We start from the raw sequence: 24,249 nt of genomic DNA, 5'->3' as shown, positions 1-24,249 counted from the left end.
CATTATTTCTTCAAATATTCTCTTTTGTTCTTCTCTCCCTCTTCTTTAGAAATTCCACAATGCAAGGCTGGGAGCGGTAACTCATGCCTGTAATCCCAGCATTTTGGGAGGCTGAAGTGGGAGGATCACCTGAGGTCAGGAGTTTGAGACCTGCCTGAACAACATGGAGAAACCCCATCTCTACTAAAAATACAAAATTAGCCAGGCATGGTGGTGCATGCCTGCAATCCCAGCTACTCGGGAAGCTGAGGTGGGAGAATTGCTTGAAACCAGGAGGCAGAGGTTGCGGTGAGCTGCGATCATGCCATTGCATTCCAGTCTGGGCAGCAAAAATGAAACTCCATCCCCCCTCCCATCCCCCCAAAACAACAACAACAACAAAGAAATTCCACAATGCATATGTTGGTCCACTTGATGGTCACTTAGGCTCTGTTCACTTTTCTTCAATCTTTTTTTAATTCTGTTCCTCAGACTGGATGATTTCCATTGCCTTATCTAAAGGTTCACTGATTGTTTCTTCTGCCTGCTCAGCTTTCTTCAAATTTGACTTTGAATCCATCTAGTTAATATTTTATCAAAGCAGAAATTATTCTGGAAAAGCCTCCTTCACATTGCAGCCATTGGACATGATAATACATGTGATGAGCTGCCATTTGTTGAGAATCATGTGAAAATTAAGCTTCTGCCCCATCACAGTAAAGTTCCAGCCCTGAGTCCCCACGGTTTTCTCCCTAGGCTAAGATAGAAAGGAAGAGCATGAAATGTGCAGAGAGCATTCTCTTAAGCAAACATATATAACTTGCCTAAATTGTAATTATTTCCTGGAACAGGATGCACCTCTAACTTCTACAGGCAGATCATAGATTTCATTGTCCAGCTGTATAATGAATTCTTCTTCTCAGAGAAGAATACTAGAGACTCCCCTCAGCTTGCCTGAATCAAAATTCCAGAGGTAAGCAGTGAAAGGCCACAATATGAAGTCACTCTCAGATGAGTTCCTTCTCTTGTCACACCACACAGCAGAAACAAAAGAGGACGGGGAGGCCAGAGCTGCTCAAAGCCTTATAACCCACAATTCTCATAGTTATTCTCAACTTAGAGAGGGCTGCTTTCTAGATGCTCCCCCTCCAGGCCCGCAGACTGCTAGGCTCCAGGAATAAGTAGCTCTGAGAAATATACTATTTAGCTGCAAGCCACACTCCACTATTGCAAATTGGAGAAAAGAAGCACAAACGTAAAAGGTGAAAAGATTTAAGAGAACAACATGGGGAAATCCCATCTCTACTAAAAATACAAAAATTAGCCAGGCATGATGGCATGTGCCTATAGGCCCAGCTACTCGGGAGGCTGAGGCAGGAGAGTCATTTGAACCCAGGAGGTGGAGGTTGCAGTGAGCCAAGATTGTGCCACTGCACACTAGCCTGGGTGACAGAGAAAAACTCCATCTCAAAAAAAAAAAAAAAAAAAAAAGAAAAAAGAAAGAAAAAAGAAAGACAGAAAGAAAAGATTTAAGAGAACAAATATTTTAATTGAATACATTTTGTCAAGATTAAATCAACTTTCCCCTAGAGTACTGAAAGAATAAGCAATCATAATTTAGATTCTAAGTTACTGGCCTTTGAGAAAATGTGAAAACCAAAAAGGTGCCATAAGCCTAAAAAGGAGCAAAAGTCCTAATTTTCAAACTGATGACAATAAAGCACTAAAAAATTGAAATCATCGTAGTTCATCTTGGTCCTTGGCAAAATACAAATGTATTGATTCAAATTATAATATCTTAGCTACCCTATTGTGCATAGCTCTTACCACTGAGGAGAAAAACCAAACCCAAACAAAAGTGTGTTCAAGTTGGCAAAAATGTTTACAAATCTGCAAAATCTCTTCAGCCTATCCCTTAAACTCCAGACTTGGTATTTACTAAGTTCTGCTGTGTACAATACCCACCTTAATATCCATTCTTGCACAAGTTCTGTTAGGTATAAGCCAAGATGACATGAGATTTTTTTTTTTTACCCTCTCATGCCTATGTTTGCTTTTGCTTCTGAAGACCCTTCTGAGTAAGGACTATCCTCATACTACTGGAGTCACTTAGTCACAAGCTTTCCTGAGGCTCAGAGCTGGCAATACCTGGGAGTTTATGTCAATTCCACAGCACCCAGCAACCCTGCCTGCAAAATATTGACCCATGATTGACAGGTGCAGGTGCATGAAAGCCCAGCTCCTTGACCTGAGGGGCACCTTTGTGGTGAATTAGCTTTAGGAAAAGGGAAACCAGAGACCAACTTTGTAAAAATGCAGACAGATAAATAGAAAGAAATCTTTGCCTTGGAAGTCCAGTTGAGAAAGAGAGTGATTTACTTGAGAATCTGAAAACAGAGACAAAAATCTTTACTTTGTCATGGGAAAGAAGCCTGTGGTGAAAGAGAAACAAAGAGGAAGGTAGGAAATAGGGTAGGTCTACTCAGTAGCTTCAAACCACTCTGTCATATTATAAAGCCTGGTGAGGTTTTAACTAACACAAGTGCTTGGACTCTACACATAGAGATTCTGATTGAAATGCTTCCAGGTGGGTGGAAGCCACTAGTAGTCTTAAAAAGCTCCCAAGTAATTTTACCATGTGACTAGAAATGAAAAGGACAATCTATACTAGAATCTGAAGTAACCAGTATTGAAGTGCCCCAAATGTGCAGCTACCTCATAGAAAAGGCTTAACACCACCCATTGATGGAATTTGCCTTCGTCTCTCCATGGTCTTGTCTGCATAGCATGGAAAATAGAGAAGAGATAAAGAGGTAGATGGAGAGATTGAACCTGTAATTTGCCTGTGTAGAGCAGTTTCTCAACCTTTTCTGACCACAAGATGCAGTGAGAAATATACAATTATTTGTGATCAGTTTTGTTTTTTTTTTTTTTTTTGAGATGGAGTCTTCCTCTGTTGCCCAGGCTGGAGTGCATTGGCATGATCTCAACTCACCGCAAGCTCCGCCCTCCTGGGTTCACACCATTCCCCTGCCTTAGCGTCCTGAGTTGCTGGGACTACAGGCACCCACCACCATGCCCAGCTAATTTTTTTTTTTGTTGTACTTTTAGTGGAGACGGGGTTTCACCGTGTTAGACAGGATGATCTCGATCTCCTGACCTCCTGATCCGCCCGCCTCAGCCTCCCAAAGTGCTGGGATTACAGGCGTGAGCCACCGCACCTGGCCAACAATTCTTTTTTTAAAATGAACAGAGCATCAGTGAATGATAGTGCAAGTTTAAGACACCTAATAGACAAGTTAAAGGAGTCCTCCAGGCAGAAGGAAACTGACACCGGATGAAAATCTGGATGAAAAAGAAAAGACACTAGAAATGACATCTACATAGGCAAATATATAATTTTAACATCTGACTGTTTAGCCGGGCACGATGGCGCACGCCTGTAATTGTGACACTTTGGGAGGACGAGGCAGGCGGATCACTTGAGGTCAGGAGTTCGAGACCAGCCTGGCCAATATGGTGAACCTTCCTCTCTACTAAAAATTCAAAAATTAGTCAGATGTGGTGGCCCAAGCCTGTAATCTCTGCTACTCAGGGGTCTGAGTCAGGAGAATCGCTCAAACCCAGAAAGCAGAGGTTGCAGTGAGCCAAGACTAAGCCACTGCACTCCAGCCTGTCTGATAGAATAAGACTCGTCTTAAAATTACCACCACCACCACCAACAAAAAAAACCAAATACAAACAAAAACACATCTGACTCTTGAAACAAAAGTGATAGAGATGGATTGTAAGGTTTATAACAGGTGTAAAGTAGAATGCATGACAATAGCATAAAGGCAGGGAGTGGAGTTATGTGAAGAGGTATGATGCCACTTGAAGACAGACCGTGATGGGTTAATTTTTGTGGAAAGCAAGGCAGAATTTTTGAAGTTTGTTTCTTCAAATACTTTCAGTTTCCCACACACACAACCTAGTTTGTTATGCAGAGATCTTATTTTCTAGGAGGCTTGGAGGGGGACCTTCTGCTTTGTGTCTTCATGGGATGCACAAGACACTAGGGAACAGTGTTTCACTTTTCAATACAGTGATAGGTCTGAAGAGATAGATAAACCTGCAATTTTTGTTTTTAATGAGATGGGATTGTCACTGGTCTTGAACTTCTGAGCTCAGTGGAGACTTCCCCTACGTCGGCCTATGGAAGTGTTAGGATTAATAGGCGTGAGGCACTGCGCCTGGTCACAACCACCGACATTTAAAATCACGTCCCTGGGTGGGCCCGAACCACCAACCTTCTGGTTAACAGCAGAACGCGCTAACCAATTGCGCCACAGAGACAACATCAACTGCTTGCTCTCATCTCTATATAGATTAAGCAATCACTAAACCCTAGGGGTTGCCATTTGCTTTCTGCAGGACAACTGTGCAGACTACAAAGCTTCGGAAAACCGGAGAGGCTGAGTCGACTAATCGTGTTGTTGCTCGTTAGAAACGCGTGCATTGCGTGACTCTGAAGTCAGAAGGGCGGCCGAATGTCCTTCACCCTGCGTTGACCCTCGCCTGCTTCAGAAGCCAGTGCCTCTGGAAATGCCTGGATCTGCGACCCCAGCCTGAGCCAAGTAGGGCGCAAGGGAAGCCGAACTCCCCGACGGCTCTCATGGTAGCTCATTCTGTTTTTTTGCGCCGCCTTCAAACAATCATCTGCTCCGCTTGCTCTCCCTTCACTCAACTCGGCTTCAGTAGACGGGGTCGGTGGGGCGGGAGCGGGAAAGAGGCAGGGGAGTCAAAAGGAAAAACGTGAAAAGGAGGAGGGAGAAGCAGGGGAGACCAGGATGACACAATGGGACAGCCCAGGATGCCCGTGCAGAGGGCACCGGCTGGATGCAGAGAAGATGGGACATGTATCAGAATGGAGAGGGGGAAACCGGGAGAAGATGTGAGAGAAAATCACAAGAACCTGTAGCTGCCCGAGAATGAAATAAAAATCGCATAATGTCTTTACATTAATAAAAAAAATCGGGGGACCAGGCGCGGTGGCTCACTCCTGTAATCCCAGCACTTTGGGAGGCCGAGGTGGGTGGATCACTCACTTGAAATCAGGAGTTCGAGACCAGCCGGGCAAACATGGTGAAAGCCCGTCTCTACTACAAATACAAAAATTAGCTGGGTGTGGTGGCGCACGCTTGTAGTCTCGGCTACTCAGGAGGCTGAGGCAGGAGAATCGCTTGAACCTGAGAGGTGGAGGTAGCAGTGAGCCCAGATCGTGCCACTGCCCTCCATTCTGGGCGACAAAGCGAAATTCTGTCTCTCAAAAAATATATATAAATAAATAAAAGAGGGGTGGGGAAGCAAAACGATGGGCAGTAGGTGTGGGGCGCCTTGGGATTCTATACTGGTTAGTAGTCTGCGTTGTGCCTGCAGCAACCTCTGTTCTAATCTGAATCCTGGTACAGTCAGAATCTATCTTGGACCCAAGGGGGGCGAACCCACGTGTCTTTTGGTTTGCTTTTCATTCCTGCACCAGTTGCGGCCTTTATCTGCAGCCAGAAAGCCGGAAAGCAGGGTTTACCACTGGCCCCACAGCGCCATACTGTCTGGGGAAAACAAGGAAACCCAAGAGAACACAAATAATGTCCCAAAGAGAAACTTTCCAAGTGCTCTATGCCTCACCGTTTAGCAGAAAATATCAAGCAACTCTCAACCTAGCTGGCCTGTAGCTTCCACGAGTGAAATAATGCATTTATTGCAGTCTTTCTGGTTGAGATATTTCAAATATTTGATGGAGCTTTTAATGAGAGAGAGACACTCTCGAGTGTGGAAGAAAAAATGAGGGGATGTGAAGATGAGGCGACTTTAGGACAGAAAAAAAAAAAGAGACAAGGCAGCCATGTAAACGTTTTCAGGTGGGCGTGAGGCGATGTCAGTCTTGAACCCCCTTATGTCAGGTAAAGAGCGCAGCCTCTTCCAGCACAAACACCGTTTCCCACACTGAGGAAATCACAGGGATCAGCAACTCTAGAGTGAGATTAAGAAGCTTCACTCTGGGAGAACCCCCTTCGTGACCACGGTCTCTCCCCTGCCAGGTAAGTGGAAAGGAGCACATGGCCTGCAGGGACAGCACAGCCTCCTCGCCCTGGCAGGTCGCTCAGGGTCACCACCCTCCCCACTGCCGCCCCACGCCATTCTTCCAAACCACTCTCCACCAAAGATTCCACCGACGGTCACCCCACAAGACAACCCAGGCCGCCTCTCAGCAGCGGCTCCCGCCCCGCAGCCACCGCGCCCTCTCACCCCCGCGGTTCTGCCCGCTGCCTCTGTGCACTTCACCTCCCTGGCTCCCGCTGTCCCCTGAGCTTACAGTGGACTCGGGGTTCTTTGAACCCCTCTTGGGAGAACTGAATGGAAAAGAGGGAGCGTGCGCAAGTGCTCGGTAGAGTGTAGACATTGTGGGATTTCACTGTGGTACCATCGCTTCGACGTCTTACTGCTGATTTTTACACCTGCCTTCTGCTTAGGGCACGGCAGCAGTTTTTCATCTGTGCCTCCTCCACCTGCTGTCCTTGTTGCGTCAGCGAACATCGCCTCCCTCTACCGCTCAATCAGCAAACGGGACCGCCCTCGAGGACCTCACCCGCCGCTCACCCCCTAGCAAATTCGCTGGCATCGCCTCCGGTCGCCTCTTCAGAAGGGCTAACGAGCGCGTTAGCTGCCAACGGAGGTGAGGAGGCTCCGCTGACTAGCCGGTGCCCGTGTCCGGGGCTGGCACAAACGCCATGACTTGGCTTGGCCTCTCTCTTAGTTATTCGCAGCTCAGCCCGATAGGCGCCTCCGAAGTGGCGACGGAAAGAGGGTGAACTTTTTGGGTGCAGCTCCACGGGGGCTGGCATGTCTGCACGGCTGTGTACACCTGAGCGAGACGCTCAGTCGTTCTCTAAAGCCGCTTCCGCGGATGAGGGACACGGAGATAAACAGGAGCGGTGTGTCCTGAGAGGTGGTCCACCAGGACTTGCCCTCCTTCGCCCGGCTTTGCCCCTCGCTGTGGAGACTGTTCTGCCTCTGGCCCTTGGAGCAGGCCGGCTGACAGCCTAGTGAAGGAAGATTCCTGCGGGAGGGCGGCCAGTGCAAAACAATTCCCTGACCGGGAATCGAACCCGGGCCGCGGCGGTGAAAGCGCCGAATCCTAGCCACTAGACCACCAGGGACACACGGGAGGGAGCTTTCTCTCCTTTCTTCGGCCAGAAGCGACACTTTCCCTGAGCTCTGGAAGGACTTGGGCCTTTTGAGGGTCGCTCTTTGCTCCTGGAGTCTCTCACAAGGCCATTCCCTCCCTGCTTTCTTCAAAAAAAGAGCCTGCAGGCGACACACCGAGGGCTCCGTGAGGGACACCGAATCCCGAGTCCTGGAGCGAGTTGCAGCGACCCGGCCGCAGCTCACCACTGAACTAGAGATGCGCCTTTGCGAGGCGGCAGCAAGTGACCAGCCGGTCGTGGGTCGCCAGGTCCGGAGCCGCGCACCAGGTTGCCAGGAGGAGGCGGGAGACGGGAGGCGCCCGGGGTGAGACGGGGGCACCCGCTGCATCATAAAGGACCCAGACGCCAGCACCCTCAACATCATAAGGAATCAGACGGATGCGGAACCGAGACGGGCTGGATGGGAAACTCTTTCCAGGAAGGCTCCGGGGCCCTCAGCTGGTCTCTGACCTTCCCCTGCCACCTGTGACACCTGCCATTTTCCCATCTTAGGCGATGGCAACACCACCCTTCTGTTTGCTCCGGGCAAAACTTCCAGAGTTCCGTCTGACGCTGGAGTGTTTTCCTCCGATCCAAGAGCCAACTGGTCATCAATTCGTGATTTCCCGTCTGCTAAGTGCGTGGGCATTGAGCTTCACGCGAGTCTCTCCACCTCTGCGGAATGGCTACTTCGGGGTAGGGGAGGGGCCCTCCGGTGGATTGTAAGGCGTTTAGCAGCATCCGTCGCCTCCGCTGACTAGATAGATGCCAGGGGGTTAACATTCTCCCTCCCCGCTTCCCCTAGTCGTGACCTAGTGTACCAGCAAGGATGGGAGAGGAGAGTAAGGGCGAAGTTGCCCCCTTTTGAGAACCACTGATGCGCGTTGTCCTGCTCTCTGAGCTTGTGGAGAGGACTCTCCAGATGAAGGCTCAGGGGTCGATCCAGCTTGAGACCCCCTCGCTCCTCCGCACAGTCGGACCTTAGGATTGGAGGTTTTTAACATCTCCACATCATGAGATTGGAAACCTTTAGGTCTTTTCTTCCGCTCTGTCCTCCAAATCGGACTCTTCCGAGCCTGTTGACCAGGGCCAGCCAGGCAGAGGCTGGGTTCGCTCAAGGGGGCTCCTCTCGGCCCTCCTGGAGCTTCAGGCCTCTTTCGGTTGCAGAGAAGCTTTATGGGCCACTTCCTTCGGCATCCCCGGGGGCAGGTGCGCAGTGCCCCGGGAAGAAGACGGTTTGACTGCGGTTCTCGCCCCCCGGCGCCCAACCTCCACCCCGGTGCGCGCGCTCTTCCAGGCTCCTGCTGGTCCCACTCGCCGGGAGTTAGGTCTCGGGTCAGCCTGAGATCCCCAGACGCCGAGTCCCGGAAGGACACGTAGGGGAAACCGGCTGCTCACTTTGGTCCTGTCCACAACGGACCCCTTTCTGCCGGGAAAGAAAGGCGGCGAGTCCTGTCCTGTTGGGTAGGCAGAAGAGAGAGCAAAGGGAAGACAAGAAAAATCCTGGGAGGTTTCAGGATCTAAAGTTACCATGAAGTCGACCTAACCTCCTCTGGAGTTCCTCCTGGTCCTCCCGTGGTTGGCGATGGTGAATGGAGTTTCCCTCTCCAGTTTGCCAAGGCAGACAAAGCCGACACAATGGGCCTGTCCACTGTCTTCTTTCATATACACAAAATGTCAGCTCTTCCTGTTTCTAACTGGCAACATCATGCCTGATGACCAGCTTAGCAAATTAGAGACCCTCCATGGGACTTCATCTCTGTCTTAGTTGGGCTTCTGTAACACTGTACCATCAACTGGGTGGCTGATTCCCAACAGAAATTGATTTCTCACAGTTCTGGAGGTTGGAAGTCCGAGATCAAGGTGCTGACATGGTAGGGTTATGGTGAGGGCCTTTTGTCCTGGTTGTAGACTGCCACCTTCTCATTGTACCCTCAGGGGGTAGAAAGAGGGTGAGAGAGCTCCCCGGGGTCCCTTTATAAGGGCATTAGTCCCATTCAGACTAATGGGACTAAATCGAGACTCTGTACTGAGTGGTGTGGATTTTTTGCATGTTCATCCTCCCCACAGACAACTGGAGATGTATTGTCCCTAGAGGGTACAATAGGGAATCTTCAGTTACAAGTCAGCAACCAGCATATGTGAGTGAGAGGATGTGTCCCACTCAGAAATGAGAGTGTATTAGTCCATTTTCACACTGCTGCCAAATACATAACAGAGTTCGGGACGAAAAAGAGGTTTAATTGGACTTACATTTCTGTATGACTGGGGAGGCCTCAGAATCATGGCGGGAGGTAAAAGGCACTTCTTACATGGCAGCAGCAAGAGAAAATGAGGAAGAAGCAAAAGCAGAAATCCCTCATAAACCCATCAGATAGTGAGACTTATTCACTATCAGGAGAATAGCACAGGAAAGACCCACCCCTATGATTCAATGACCTTCTCCTAGGTCCCTCCCACAACACATGGGAATTGTGGGAGGTACAATTCAAGTTGAGATTTGGGTGAGGGCACGGCCAAACCATATCAGAAACGGATGAAGGGACAGCATATCCTGATGTGTGTGATGGTTTTATGAGTGATTACCTATTTCAAAATTTATTGCAATGTGTAAAAAAGAACAAGGACTTGTATTATCTGACTTTAAGGCTTACTATAAGCTATTATAGACAAGGCATCAGGAGTGACAAATAGATAAACAGACTGAGTTAAGAGACTTGAAACTGAACCACAGCTATATGGTCAATAAATGGGTTTTCAATAAAAGCAGTTCAATAAGAGAAAATAAATCATTTCAATTAATGGATTTGTATATGGATGTGGGGAGACCAACAATGTTATTCTCCCTCACGCTACACACAAAAGTACTTTCAGGTGCATTATACACCAAAACTTAAAAGGTAAAGATATAAAGCATTTCAAGCATACTTTGTGACTTGTTGGTAGGCAAAGATTACCCTACCAACAAGCAGGACACAGAAAAAAAAATATATAAGAAAGACATGATAAATGAGACTTCATCAACATTAGCCACACCTTCTCATCAAAAGATACCACTAAGAAAGTGAAAAGGCAAGCAAGCCACAGACAGAGACAAAATAGTCACAAAACGTATCTGACCTCCACACCCTATAATTAGAATTATAGTGGTCTGGTACACTGCACCCAGTTCCTGCTGGAGTATTTCCTGTGGAGGCTCATGCCTGTCATCACAGCTACTTGGGAGGCGGAGGTGGGAGAATTGCTTGAACCCAGGAGGCAGAGGTTGCAGTGAGCCAAGATCGTGCCACTGCCCTCCAGCCTGGGAGACAGAGCGAGACTCCATCTCCAAAAAAAAAAAAAAAAGTAAAGAAAAAAGAAAAAGAAACTGACAATGCTTCTCGTGGTAACTTGGTGGCCAACCAAAAAAAAAAAAAAAAAAAAAAAAAAAAGAAAAGAAAGAAAAAAATTGTATATATAAAAAGAAAAATAAGCTGATAATGTTGCTTGCCTCCAAGGATGGAATGGGAATATCTGGGGTCAGAGGTGAGAGGGAGCCATTTTACAGTGTACCCTTTTGAAATGTGAACGTGTGGCTTAATCAAAAGTAAAATATAAAAATTTAAATGCTACTTACAAAATTTTTTGTTTGTTTGTTTGTTTTTCAGATGGAGTCTGGCTCTGTTGCCCAGGCTGGAGTGCACTGGTGCAATCTCAGCTCTCTGCAACCTCCGCCTCTCCAGTTCAAGCGATTCTCCTGCCTCAGCCTCCCAAGTAGCTGGAATTACAGATGCACGTCACGACACCCAGCTAATTTTTGTATTTTTAGAAGAGATGGGGTTTCACCATGCTGGCCACGTTGGTCTTGAACTCCTGACCTCAGGTGATCCACCCGCCTCAGCCTCCAAAAGTGCTGGGATTACAGGCATGAGCCATGACGCCTGGCCTTAAAATACATTTCTAATGTATTTTAAGGCCAGGCGTGGTGGCCCATTTCTTGAGACATAGCAAGACCCTGTCTCAAAAAAAAAAAAAAAATTATATGTGTATAGTGATGAACACTTATAGTCCCAGCTACTGGGGAGGCTGAGGTGGGAGGATCACTTGAGCCTGGAAGATCAAGCCTAGCATGCGTTGTGATTGTGCCACTGCACTCCAGCCTGGGTGACAGAGAGAGACTTTCTAAAAAAAAAAAAAACGTATTTTAAGTCCATAATACAGGTTAAATCCTTTCCTTTCCTTTCCTGAAGGAAATGTACCACTGGTTATCAAATAGTAAGGAGGGAAAGTACCTCATTGTAGAATTCTAATTAATATACACAGGAGTGACTAAATGAGAAGCTCACTTTTGCAGCCTCTGATGAGTGAGTTGGATCTTGAAAAGAGAGACACCAGGCATAGGGGCATTCGGCTAGAACACATTCTACTTATGGTTTCTTGATTAAAAAAAAAAAGCAAGTGGAAGAACCTGAATCTGACCTAGCTTTAGATCCAACATCCAATTTACAGGAAATACATGGAATAAAGAAACATGTTAATTGACACCATAAAGATGCAACCAGCAAAATCCAGACCATGAGAATCTCCAAGGACAACTAGCCCAGTTTCCTGAACAAATAAGTTAAAAGGGACGTAAAAGACAAAACATGGTCTGGGCACAGTGGCTCAGTCTTCTAATCTCAGCACTTTGGGAGACCAAGGTAGGTGGATCACCTGAGGTCAAGACCAGCCTGGCCAACATGGTGAAGCCCCCATCTCTACTAAAACTACAGAAGTTAGCTGGGCGTGGTGGCACATTCCTGTAATCCCAGCTACTCAAGAGGCTGAAGCCATAGAATTGCTGAACCCAGGAGGCAGAGGTTGTAGTGAGCCAAGATCCTGCCACTGCACTCCAGCCTGGGCAACAAAGTGAGACTCCATCTCAAAACAACAACAACAACAACAACAACAACAACAAAAAACAAAGCAACCATTCACATTTTGTGAATGTCTATGGATCTGGATTCAAACAAATTGTAAAGAAAAAACTAAGGCAAGACTATCTGTGACTTTTTATTCATTTATTTATTTAGAGACAGAGTTTCACTCTGTCACCCAGGCTGGAGTGCAGTGGTGTGATCTCGACTCACTGAAACCTCCGCCTCCTGGGTTCAAACGAGTCTGGTGCCTCAGCCTCCCCAGTAGCTGGGATTACAGGCGTGTGTCACCACACATGGATAATTTTTGTATTTTTAGTAGAGATGGGGGTTTCACCATGTTGGCCAGGCTGGTCTCGAACTCTAGACCTCAGATGATCTGCCCTCCTTGGCCTCCCGAAGTACTGGGATTATAGCCGTGAGCCACCGCACCTTGCCTATCTGTGACATTTATGAGACATATGGAAAATGTAGACACTGGCTATTTGATGATATTAAGAAAAGATTATTAAACCAGGTGTAGTTTCTCATGCCTGTAATCCCAGCACCTTGGGAGGCCAAGGCAGGAGGATCACTTGGGCACAGAAGTTCAAGACCAGCCTGGGCAACAAAGTGAGACCTCGACTCTACAAGAAATAAAAAAATCGGCAAGCCTGGTGGCATGCACCTGTGGTCCCAGCTGCACAGGACCTGAGGTAGGAGGATTGCTTCAGACCAGGAGGCTGAGGCTGTAGTGAGACATAAGGAAAAGAAAAGATTACTAGCTAAAATGTTTTTAACACACTGAATGAAACACCTTGGCCTCCTGCCTTGGGGCTGTCTCCACGGCCTCCCCAACACTACTGTTGAGCTGACTGCTCACACCGATCAGACACCCCTGCTCAAAGATCAGGCAGGCCCAAGCTCCCCCGCTGAGGCAGGCTCTCCTTTCCCTGTACCAGCTTTTTGTTGCAAACCCCTGGCTGCCATGGGCTCCCATCTCCATGCTTTTGCTCATGCCTTGCTCCTGCTTGGAGTGCCTGCTGCTCTGCTTCAACCGTACCCATCCCTTGATGCTCAGTGCAAATTCCATCTCCACAAATCGGTTTTTCTGACCTCCCCACCCCTCCCATCCTTCTGTGCCTGGAGGACATTTCCTCTGTCCCACGTACATATCACTAACCACTCACTTCCTCAGTCTAGAATTTTGGGGATCTACATCTTTTCATCACTAGAGGCTGTGAGGTCCTTGGTAGCAAAGCTGAATATTCTAGTGGATTAAAATCAGGAACTTTGGCATGGCATGGTAGCTCATGCCTATAATCCCAGCACTTTGGGAGGCTAAGGCTCCGCCTGAGCTCAGGGGTTTGAGACCAGCCTGGGCAACATGGTGAAATCCTGTCTCTACTAAAATACAAAAAAAAATTAGCCAGGCATGGCAGCATGCGCCTGTTATCCCAGCAACTCGGGAGGCTGAGCCAGGAGAATTGCTTGAACCCAGGAGGTGGTGGTTGCAGTGATTCAAGATTGTGTCACTGCATTCCAGCCTGGTGACAGAGCAAGACTCCATGTCAAAAAAAAAAAAAAAAAAAAAAGTCAGGAACTTGAAACTCCGACTCAGCCACTTATGTACTACCGTGTGACCTCAGGAAGATCACTCAACCTCTCTGCACCTCAATGTCCTCATCTATAAAATGGGAATGAACACAGTTCCTACCTCACAGGGAAGCTATGAATATTAGTTGAAATGAAATATACAAAGAGCCTAGCCCAGAGTAAACATCTAATAAATGCTGACTGCCACGACTGTGGTAATGGTTATTACAAGTGGCCTCTGTGTCCTCACAGGCCCTTGTACACAGTAGGTGTATTGAGTTGAACTGAAATTCAACTGAATTGAGCTGGATGGAAAGAGCAGGGCTGTCTCTCAGCTGCTGCCCCATCCCCGGCCAGGCCTCACCTCTCAGTGAACATCTTCACCTCACTGATCTACCGCCAGAACCCCACCACCTGCCTCCAGAGGAGGAGCAGGTGACTGTGCTCGTTGCTGAAGTAGGCATTGAAGGACTGGAGGGAAGACATGCCGAGGGAAGGGTTGGTGTGAGAGCGGGTTTACTCCCTCCCCCTGCTTCCCTCATCTCCGACCATCCCAGGAGGCACCGTCGTTCAGAGAGTGGGTCTTCCTGTGGGCCTGTACATGGAGCTGTGTCGCAGCGGCCACGCTCAGCTTCCCAAGCCTCATGGCTCCCTCCTGCACAGGGACCTGGGTTTCAAGTCCTCTTTTGGCTGCAAGAGGCAGCAAGGAAGGGCAAAAATGCAAGGGACCTAGCTTTGCATCCCAGCTGCCAGTTGCATGACTGTGGGAAGGTTACTCAACCACTGTTTATGTATTTATTCATTTCAAGACAGAGTCTTGCTTTGTTGTCCAGGATGGAGTGCAGTGGCATGATCTCTCAGCCTCTCGAATAGCTAGGACGACAGGTGTGTGCCACCACGCCAGGCTAATTTTTGTATTTGTAGTAGAGATGAGGTTTCACCATGTTGGCCACACTGCTCTCGAACTCCTGACCTCAGGTGATCTGCCTGCCTCAGCCTCCCAAAGTGCTGGGATTACAGGCATGAGCCACCGTGACCGGCCTTAACCTCTCTTTAAAATGAGGAGGGTGATAGCACATACCACACGCAGTTATCACGAGGAATAAAGGTCAATTCACACGGTACACATGGTACATGCTACACATTGATAAAGACCAACTATTGTGATGACGTCTATTTACTTCTGCTAACATGCTCCCTTAGACAGTGCTCCCTCTCCCTCTCCAGGCTTCTGAGTCCTCCCTCCTCTGCAGTGCCACTTCCTCTTGAGTCCAGCTGGCCTCCCTGCACCCCCATGCCCACCTCCTCCTCGCACCTCCATGCCGCCTCCCACTGCTCCAGCTCCTTGCGGCTGCGTGTCCAGTCACTGGTCACCTTTCGTATCTCCTCACTCAGAGCCTGGTTGGCCAAACCTGCCTGGTCCAGCTGTTCTCGGAGCATGGCATTCACCTGGACCAGGCTGGCACTCCTGAGTGGGGCACAGGGGATCAGTAGGCGCTCGCCCAGCGGGCCATCCTGCCAGCCCTGGCCCTCCCTGTTGTTCCTCCTCCAGCCAGATGAGGGCACTCCCCATGTCTTGGCTGTGCTCTGTGTCCTGGGTGGGAGGGAGGCTAAAGCACCAGGCTGGGCAGGTGGAGGACAGGGTCTGCCCCTACCCCACCCTGGCACCCACCCTCAGCCGCTGCTGCTCCAGCTCTCCGGATCTCTCCAACAGCTGCTACAGCTCCGAGAACCTCTTCTCGTACTGGAGAATCTGGGGATTGGGAGCTGATGGTGAGCCCCAGGGGTGGGGGCAGGGCAAAGTCAACACGTGGTAGGGAAAGAGCAGGAATGGGTGGCCTTGAACTTGCCCTGCAGCTGCTGCACAAGCTGGGCCTGCCGCTGCTGGCCCTCCTGGTAGGCCTGCAGCTTGCGCCGGTAGGAGGCCTGCTCCTCCTGTAGCTGCCTCCACAATTCCACGCTCTGCAGGACCAGCCCCCTGCGCTCTTGCGTCTCCAGCTCCCCAGATTCCAGCCACAGAGTCTGCTCCAGCTGCAGGGAAGGGTCATGGGTGAGAGTCCTGGGCCTCCTGGGAAGGCAGGCTCAGGCCTCTGTAGGGGGTGGCAGGCTGGGCCCAGACCCACAATGCCTTGTAGGCTGATAGCCTGGCACCCTGGGGAGCAGGCACATGTGGGCAAGCCCAGGGGCAGTGCACGTGTGCATGAGGCGATGCAGCCATGCACAGACATGCAGATGGGGCCTGTGTGGACACATGCAGGTGAGCCCACAAAACCCAAACCATGCAGGCAAAGCTCAAACGTGCACCTGGGTCAACCTCAGGGTCCTCAGTACACCATGTACCTCTCCTCCAGAACAGTTAGCCCTGCCATGGTTTCTGTTTATTACACTGATGCCTGGGTCTCCCCACCATGCCCCCATCCCAATGTGAGCTCAGAAAGCCTCGATTTTTTCTTCCTCATTGTACCTTAGCACTAGAATGGTGGCTGTGGAATGGCATGGCTCACGCTCAGTAAATATTTCTTGCCATGGTGAATTAATGGCATGAGCTCATGGGAATACATTCAAACAGAGGTGTCAATCCACCTATGCATATCTGAGCTTAAAGATATGCACACACATAACACATACAGGCAACCTCAAACATCCCCAGGGGAACATGAAGGAACCCACTCATATGCACGGCATTAAGATTTGTAAGAGGTGAACACAGATGTTGCCCTATACAGTGCTTGCATATTAATGCCCCCTTCTGGCTGGTGCAGTGGCTCATGCCTGTAATCCCAGCACTTTGGGAGGTCAAGTCAGGTGGATCACTTGAAGTCAGGGGTTCGAGACCAGCCTGGCCAACATGATGAAATCCCATCTCAAATAAAAATCCAAAAATCAGCCGGGTGTGGTGGCATGCCCCTGTAATCCCAGTTACTCCGGAGGCTGAGGCAGGAGAATCTCTTGAACTTGGGAGGCAGAGGTTGAAGTCAGCCGAGATCGCTCCACTGCACTCCACCCCGGGCGACAGAGCAAGACTCCATCTTTTATTTCTTTATTTATTTATTTATTTGTCTCATAGACTGAGCGAGGGGACCCCGACCGGCGGAGGGACGGCTGCGCCCTGCAGGCCGCTGCGGCCGCGCAGGCCCCGGCCTCATGTCATGCCCCGGCCCGCGACAATCCGGGCAGGATGGGACGCAGGACTCGGCGGGGCATCCGCGGAACCCGTCGGGAATGCTCTCTTGGCCTCCAGCGCCGGGCAGCGGTGGGTACGGTACCCGCAGTGCCCACAGCACCCCTAGCCCGGGGACGTGGCTCCAGCCCTCCCCCAGGCGGGCGGCCTCCTTCGCGGGGAGCACGTTGCCTGGGGAACATGGCGAAACTTCAACTCTTAAAAAAACAAAACAACCACCACAACAGCAAAAACAAGAACAGAAATTAGCTGGCTGTGGTGACGCATGCCTCTGCTACTCCAGAGGCTGAGGTGGGAGGATCGCGTCAACCAAGATGCCACGAGATACAGTAAGACTGTCTCTCAGAGAAAAAGTCAAACAAACAAAAAAAGAGGCCGTGTAAGAGGTGACCCTGGGGACAGTGGAAAAACACTAAGGTTTTCAAGTGCTGTTAAAAGCCACTAGGCCTTGGGGACCATTGAGCAATCTACAAAGCAAGGAAGCCTAGATCCCTGAGCGCCGCCTGCCTAGTACCACCACAGATAACAGGAGAGAACTCCCCCACAGAGACTGAAATTTGTCTCCTGAGGAAACAAGTGACTACAGACATCTGTCCCAGGACAGGAAACAAGAAAACAAGGTCTCACAAAAACAAAAACAGCTGACCACACCATACAATCACTGAGACGGCGCCTGCGACTATAGGCAAAAAAAAAAAAAAAAAAAAAAAAAAAAAATCCATCTGTTATTCATACCATGAAAGACCAGGGGAAAATGTGAACGCAGTCCCCTACTACTGTTGTGGGAATCAGGAGAACGGAGAGACCAATAAGTAGAACAGGAGGATTTATTGACTGCACTCAGGCACAGCAGATTAAAATCCAAAGGCTGAGCCCTGAACAAAGACAGGGCTTGACTTTATACACACTTCTGAAAGGGGGTCAGCTAGTTTGAATGGCACGGCAGAAATTTGATGGCACGAAACTCATGGGGCAGGCAAGAGGGCTTACAGAAGCAGAAGAAAGGCAGCTAATCAAACTGTGACAAGTCTTGCAATGCAAGTATAGCTGGTGACCTTGCAGCTGCACTGAAGGGAAATCAGGAACTTAACAAAACTTGTATAATTAGAAATGGAAAGGGGGAAAGAGAAGGTAGTGAAGGGATTTGTCGTTTTTACCTCTTATCCTTGTTAGGGGTGGACTGTGTTGAGAGAGTCTCCAGAACTCATTCCTTGGGGCTCTGACTTTTCAGATAGTGTAATTAAGAATCTGCTAGGGCTCTATCTATTGCAGGTCTTGGAGTCAGCCAAGTACAGGAAAACTTGTCTTTTCCTTTTAACTTCTGCCTTATTACTACAAGTTGTGCAGCACACCATGCCTGGTTTTCATCAGCAATGTTTCCTGAGGTTACAGAAAGATTTCTAATCCCGGGGGGAAACACTCCCTTGAAGCAAAAGTGTTCTCCCCCAAAAAATGCAAGGAGCTATCTTCTTGATAGCCAGGCACATAATTCTCAGGTTTTGCCCCACAGAATCTCTATCTAAAATAGAGCAGTGGTCATGCCTAGTGAAAAATTTGAGGGAACTCGCCCAACGTTGGGTTTCTTCAGAGCCATACATATAGATATAACCAAAAATCCTAAAAGACACTGCCCTTCATCATTCCATGCTGTTAGACATTTATAGGACCATGGATGGTGATATCGCTTATATGTGATCATATAAATCTTTTCTCTCCTTTCTGTAGTGTGGTTTAAACTTAATCCTTAAAGGACATGTATTTGAATTTTTCAGCTGGTTAGAAACCCGAATATACCAGTCAAAGAAAACTGCTCCTTACAGGCTACAGATTTAGTTTTCTTCCTGTACTAAGATGTCTTTTAGATATAGTAAGTTTGTTAAAGCCAAGAGCTCCTATGGAACGAAGTTTGGTGGGAGGGGGGACATTGAGTAGTAAGATCACTCTTGTAATAGAGATGCCACTCTTGCAGATATTGACAACTATTGGGGCCATAAAATTTTTACCAAACATTGGAAAGACAAGATCTGAACAACCTATCATTGCTGCAGTCTCAAATATCACGAAATACCATTATCTCAGGACAATAAATAGACAATAAAGAAGACTCACAGACCAGATTAGTTGTCATGTATCACCAAACAGGGACTGGATCCTTGTCAACACGACCCAACAGAGATTGTCCCCAGAAATTCACTTCATAACCTCAAAACCAAAAACCCACACTGATGGCAAAAAATAACCATGCAAATAATGAGAGAGAAAGAGAGACAGAGAGCGACCTGTCCTATAGCCATACTCAGTGGGTAAAAGCCAAAGAGCTCAATTTCTGCTCATGATACTTAATAGAACATAGGGAACATGAGCCAATAGCTCAATGGCTGCAGATCTGCACCAAGTGCCTGTTGGACGCAGGATTCTACTGTCTCCAATAATATGTCTCAGATGGACTATTTTTTTTTCTTTTTTTGAGACAGAGTCTCGCTCTGTTGCCCAGGCTGGGGTGCAATGGCGCGATCTCGGCTCACTGTAACCTCCGCCTCCCGGGTTCAAGCGATTCTCCTGCCTCAGCCTCCCGAGTAGTTGGGATTACAGACACTCATCACCGCGCCCTGCAATTTCTTTCTTTCTTTTTTTTTTTTTTTTTTGTATTTTTAGTAGAGACAGAGTTTCACCATGTTGATCAGGCTGGTCTCGAACTCCTGACCTCAGTTGATCAAAAGTAGGTGAGGTCAGAAAACATACCCTGGGAGAGGCTGGCACAATGCCCAGAACCGCCATCGCTAGGCCTCGGGTTTTCTTCTGTAGTGGAATACTAGTATTCATGTAGTTCAGGGACAAAACCAATTAGATAATTCTGGGATTTAAAAAGAGATGCATTTACAGTGCTATTTGAGAAGGGGTATTAAGGAAATTGCCAGGGCACTGACGCGTGTCAGGCATAAACCACAGGATAAGAGAGAGCTCAGTATTTTCTGTCCATGAAGGTGATAAGCGAGGGCCTGAAGAAAGAGGGACGGGGGAGGACACTGGCCCCAGAAATAGGAAAGGGCTGCTTGGGGGTGGGAAGGATGGGTCGGGGTGCTATCTAGAAAGTTGCCTGGTAATGGATGTAGGATGTGGGAGCGAGACATCAAACATGAAGCTGTCGCTTAAATAAAGTCTGAAAAAAGACTAGATACGTAAACGGCAGGAGATAGTAAGTAGGGAAACTGGACCTGGCTCCTCATAAAACTTCCCTCCTATCTGAAGGAGGATCGCAGCGCATTTCGGCCAAGACAGGTTAGACTGCGGTTCTGACGTGCGGGCCTCGAGGAATATGCGCTAGGGCACCTGGCGGCGGGTAGAGCCTTTCCCCTACGCAAAGTAAGCCTGTTATGTCTACAACCCAACGGGGACACTGAGAGCCCCAAAGGCCCTGCTTTCTTCCCAGAGAACAGCGCCCTACTGAGTAGTTTCTACCTGGCTCTAAGAGGTGAGAACACATTCCCCGCTAGCACAGAAATCCTACAATCTCCTGTGGGGGCTGAGCTTGGAAGCAGAAGCTGTGTAGGAGGTGACTTGGGGGGTAGGAAAAAACACGAAGATTTTCAGAGAGCGTGAGAAACCAAGAGACTGGAGAACGCGGACCAATCCCCGCAAAAAGCAGCCCCGGTAGAAAGGGAAGAGCTGAGCGATTTTCACCCTTGTTAGCTTGTGTTACAACGCCAATAAGGTTGATGCTCAGTTTTTCTCCTACCGCGGACAGGATACCTGTTACTTTCCATTCCCCTGCTTTCCACTGTAGGATTAATGCTTAAGTCTAAAACACTAACCAAGGTACAAACAAACAGAAAAAAAAAATTACCCTGAACGTACAGTCTGTTCTTCAAACTATATAAAGTCAGGGGAAAGCGCGAACGCAGTCCCCCACTACCACAAATTATGCAGTCGAGTTTCCCACATTTGGGGAAATCGCAGGGGTCAGCACATCCGGAGTGCAATGGATAAGCCTCGCCCTGGGAAAACCACCTTCGTGATCATGGTATCTCCCCTGCCAGGTAAGTATGAGATCTTCTGCCTCTGCCCCGCCACAGCCTCATACGCCTCACTCTTTACACACACGGTCACTTCCCTGCGCACTCTCGAGCCCTTTCCAGCCCTCACATACAGCTGGGATTTTCAGTTCTGATCGGCGGTCCTAAACCCGCTCCCACGGCACGGGAACTCCTTCGTGGCGAAGCAGCAGCCCCTGCGCTGCTTCATCTACATAGAAGTCGCCCTATCCGTGATGTCACCGACAGTGCTTTGCCCAGTCCCCGTCTGCCTTTCTGCCACTCAACCGACCAATCCGCTGCCAGAGCCGGCAAGGGGAAATGACGTCTGCCTCTCCCTTTTTCTCTCCCTCCCCTGCATCTGCTCTCTCCCAAAGAAGCTGGTCTTTAGCCTGTGTTGAGAAGCAACTTTTTGGAGGACAGATGGAGCTGGGGGGAACCCTTCTTCAAAGAATGGCTTTTAATTCTCAAACTAGAGTGTTTCAGATTACAGAAGAAACTGGTTCTCTTCGCATCCTTATCCTTGTGATGTAGCATTCCACTTGCAATTGGAAGCCGTTTAATATCAGAGACAAACCATATTTATGAAAGTAAAGAGGCTGCTCAGATGACTGCAAACCAGCCTTCCTTACTGGTTTTATCACTGGTAATGTTATAAAGACAGTTGTCCAGTTTCATCAATCTTGTAGGTTTGTTTTTTTTTTTTGATGTTGTTGGTTTTTTTTTTTTCCAAATTCAGTATTGTAGAAAAATATGCTGCCCCAGAAGAGATGATTGGACACTCTCAAGCATGGTGTTGGACTTTGTCATCTCTTGCACAGCCATCTCCACACCTTAGTGCTTACCTCATGTTAGTTTTTTATATTCTGCAAAGACAAAACCAAAATCATCCAAATTTGACACAAATACCTGGGATACATCTTATTTGAGAAGTTTAACAAATGTCTGGATCATCTTTTCTTATATATTACGCAGAAAACCCTGTGAAGTAAGCAAAGTTGGAATGCTCAAGTCAATGACCGTTTGAATATTTACAAGTAGATTTGAGACAGGAATACTACCGGGTGGTCACAGGATAACTAATTCTAGGCAGCAGATTTACATGACTTGAGGCTATGGGCTGTTAAGATGCTGAAAAACCAGGGTGTGGACCAAGCTGGCTAAGACTGAGTGGACCCGATGTGGTGCTGGATTTGATGGAGGTTTTACCTAGGCCCTCATTATATGCTCATTAACATACTAAATCATACACCCACCGGTGCCATGACAGTTCTGAGACCAATATTTGCTGTAAAAATGGATGGCACCACGGTTCCGAGAAATCTCCACCTTTACCCAGGAATTTTCATGAATATTCCACTCCTTGGTTAAAGAAACCCATCAAGATGAAACCCCAGAACCCATTGTTCTCTCTCGAGTATGCCCGAGCTCCCCTTTCTTGAGTGTGTACTTTTTGCTTTGCAATAAATCTCTTCTTTCACTATTTGCTGACTCATCTTTGACTTTGTTCTCGAGATGGTGTCAAGAGCCTGGACACCACTGCTGGGGTCGAGATCCCACCAGTGTCCGGGGACCTCCCCCAGCCAACCAGTATCACGTTCTATTCCATTGTTCAAATCACAAAACATCGAGTGGAGAGTTCTCCTTGGAGACCATAAAGTAAAGATTCTGTGGTGTGGTGGCCAGTTAGGCCACTGGAAGCTTGGCAAAATATTGAAAATGAGGGATTAGGTGACAGGGTAGTAACTGCTGAATACTAAATACTTGATCCAGGCCCCATTCCCTGGAGATTGACAGGGAGACACATTGTCCAGGTGGTAGTGGAGAAATACTTTCTGGGTATCTGACCAGCCTTTGTGGAAAGAACTGGCACCGTAATGCAGATGTAACTGCCTGATGGGCTCTTCCTGCCCAATGTACACACAAAATCAATTCAAGGAGACCATGGCGCTGCAGGAAACAGTTTCATTGACACAGGCCAGCCACGACATGTGGGAGACAGAGTTATTACTCAAACCAATCTCACTGAAGGCTTGGAGGTAAGGGGTTTTTCAAAGATAGTTTGTTGGGGAGGGGGCTAGGGCTTGCGCGGTGCTGATTGTTGGGGATGAAATCACAGGTGTGCGGAAAATGACCCTTCTGCATGGAGTCAGCTTCTGGGTGGGGGCTAAGGGACTGGTTGATTTTCGGGCCAGATGGTGCCATCCAATAGTCAGAAATGCAAAAGCCTGAAAAGCCATCTCAAGAGGCCAATCTTGGGTTCTACAATAGTGATGTTCTTCACAGCAGTAATTGGGGAAGCTGTGAATCTTGTGACTTCTGGAATAATGGCTGGTAATTATTTAACGAGGCATACATCTTAGCAGAAATCAGGCCCCTTTCATCGTCCTAACCTGGTGATCTTTCATTAGTTTTACAGGGGTAATTTAGTTTTGGGGAAGGTTATTATTTAAACCAGCCTTTTTGGCTGTCCCCAACCATTTTGTCACCAGGGATTGGTTTCGTGGAAGATACTTTTTCCATGGAAGGGGGTGGTGGATGGTTTCCAGATGAAACTGTTCCACCTCAGGTCATCAGGCATTAGTTACAGTCTCATAAGGAGTGCACAATCTGGATCACTCACGTGAGCAGTTCCCAATAGGGCCTGAGCTCTGATGAGCATCTAATGCTCATGCTGATCTGACAAGAGGCAGAGCTCAGGTGGTAATGAGGTAAAATAGAGCAGTGGTCATGCCTAGTGAAAAGTTTGAGGGAACTCGCCCAACGTTGGGTTTCTTCAGAGCCATACATATAGATATAACCAAAAATCCTAAAAGACACTGCCCTTCATCATTCCATGCTGTTAGACATTTATAGGACCATGGATGGTGATATCGCTTATATGTGATCATATAAATCTTTTCTCTCCTTTCTGTAGTGTGGTTTAAACTTAATCCTTAAAGGACATGTATTTGAATTTTTCAGCTGGTTAGAAACCCGAATATACCAGTCAAAGAAAACTGCTCCTTACATGCTACAGATTTAGTTTTCTTCCTGTACTAAGATGTCTTTTAGATATATTAAGTTTGTTAAAGCCAAGAGCTCCTATGGAAGGAAGTTTGGTGGGAGGGGGGACATTGAGTAGTAAGATCACTCTTGTAATAGAGATGCCACTCTTGCAGATATTGACAACTATTGGGGCCATAAAATTTTTACCAAACATTGGAAAGACAAGATCTGAACAACCTATCATTGCTGCAGTCTCAAATATCACGAAATACCATTATCTCAGGACAATAAATAGACAATAAAGAAGACTCACAGACCAGATTAGTTGTCATGTATCACCAAACAGGGACTGGATCCTTGTCAACACGACCCAA

The 24,249-nt window shown here is 48.0% G+C and overlaps 1 protein-coding gene and 2 non-coding genes across 3 annotated transcripts; all 3 read right to left on the bottom strand.

Annotated features, from left to right (window-relative positions):
• Positions 1-5,690: 5,690 nt before the first annotated feature.
• Positions 5,691-10,815, bottom strand: LOC129059670 (uncharacterized). Its single transcript, XM_054556384.1, has one exon. It carries the CDS (start codon positions 7,588-7,590, stop codon positions 6,787-6,789), a length of 804 nt encoding a protein of 267 aa, XP_054412359.1. The 5' UTR covers positions 7,591-10,815; the 3' UTR covers positions 5,691-6,786.
• On the bottom strand, positions 7,107-7,178 carry TRNAE-UUC (transfer RNA glutamic acid (anticodon UUC)). The gene has a single exon. It is a non-coding gene; the product is annotated as a tRNA-Glu (tRNA).
• Positions 10,816-20,737: 9,922 nt separating the features above from the next.
• Positions 20,738-20,901, bottom strand: LOC112131459 (U1 spliceosomal RNA). The gene has a single exon (XR_002913528.2). It is a non-coding gene; the product is annotated as a U1 spliceosomal RNA (small nuclear RNA).
• Between the last annotated feature and the right edge of the window lie 3,348 nt (positions 20,902-24,249).

The sequence above is a fragment of the Pongo abelii genome, chromosome 1 (genome assembly GCF_028885655.2).
Source record: "Pongo abelii isolate AG06213 chromosome 1, NHGRI_mPonAbe1-v2.0_pri, whole genome shotgun sequence".
Classification (NCBI taxonomy): Eukaryota; Metazoa; Chordata; class Mammalia; order Primates; family Hominidae; genus Pongo; species Pongo abelii.
This window is presented reverse-complemented; position numbering and strand designations above follow the sequence as displayed.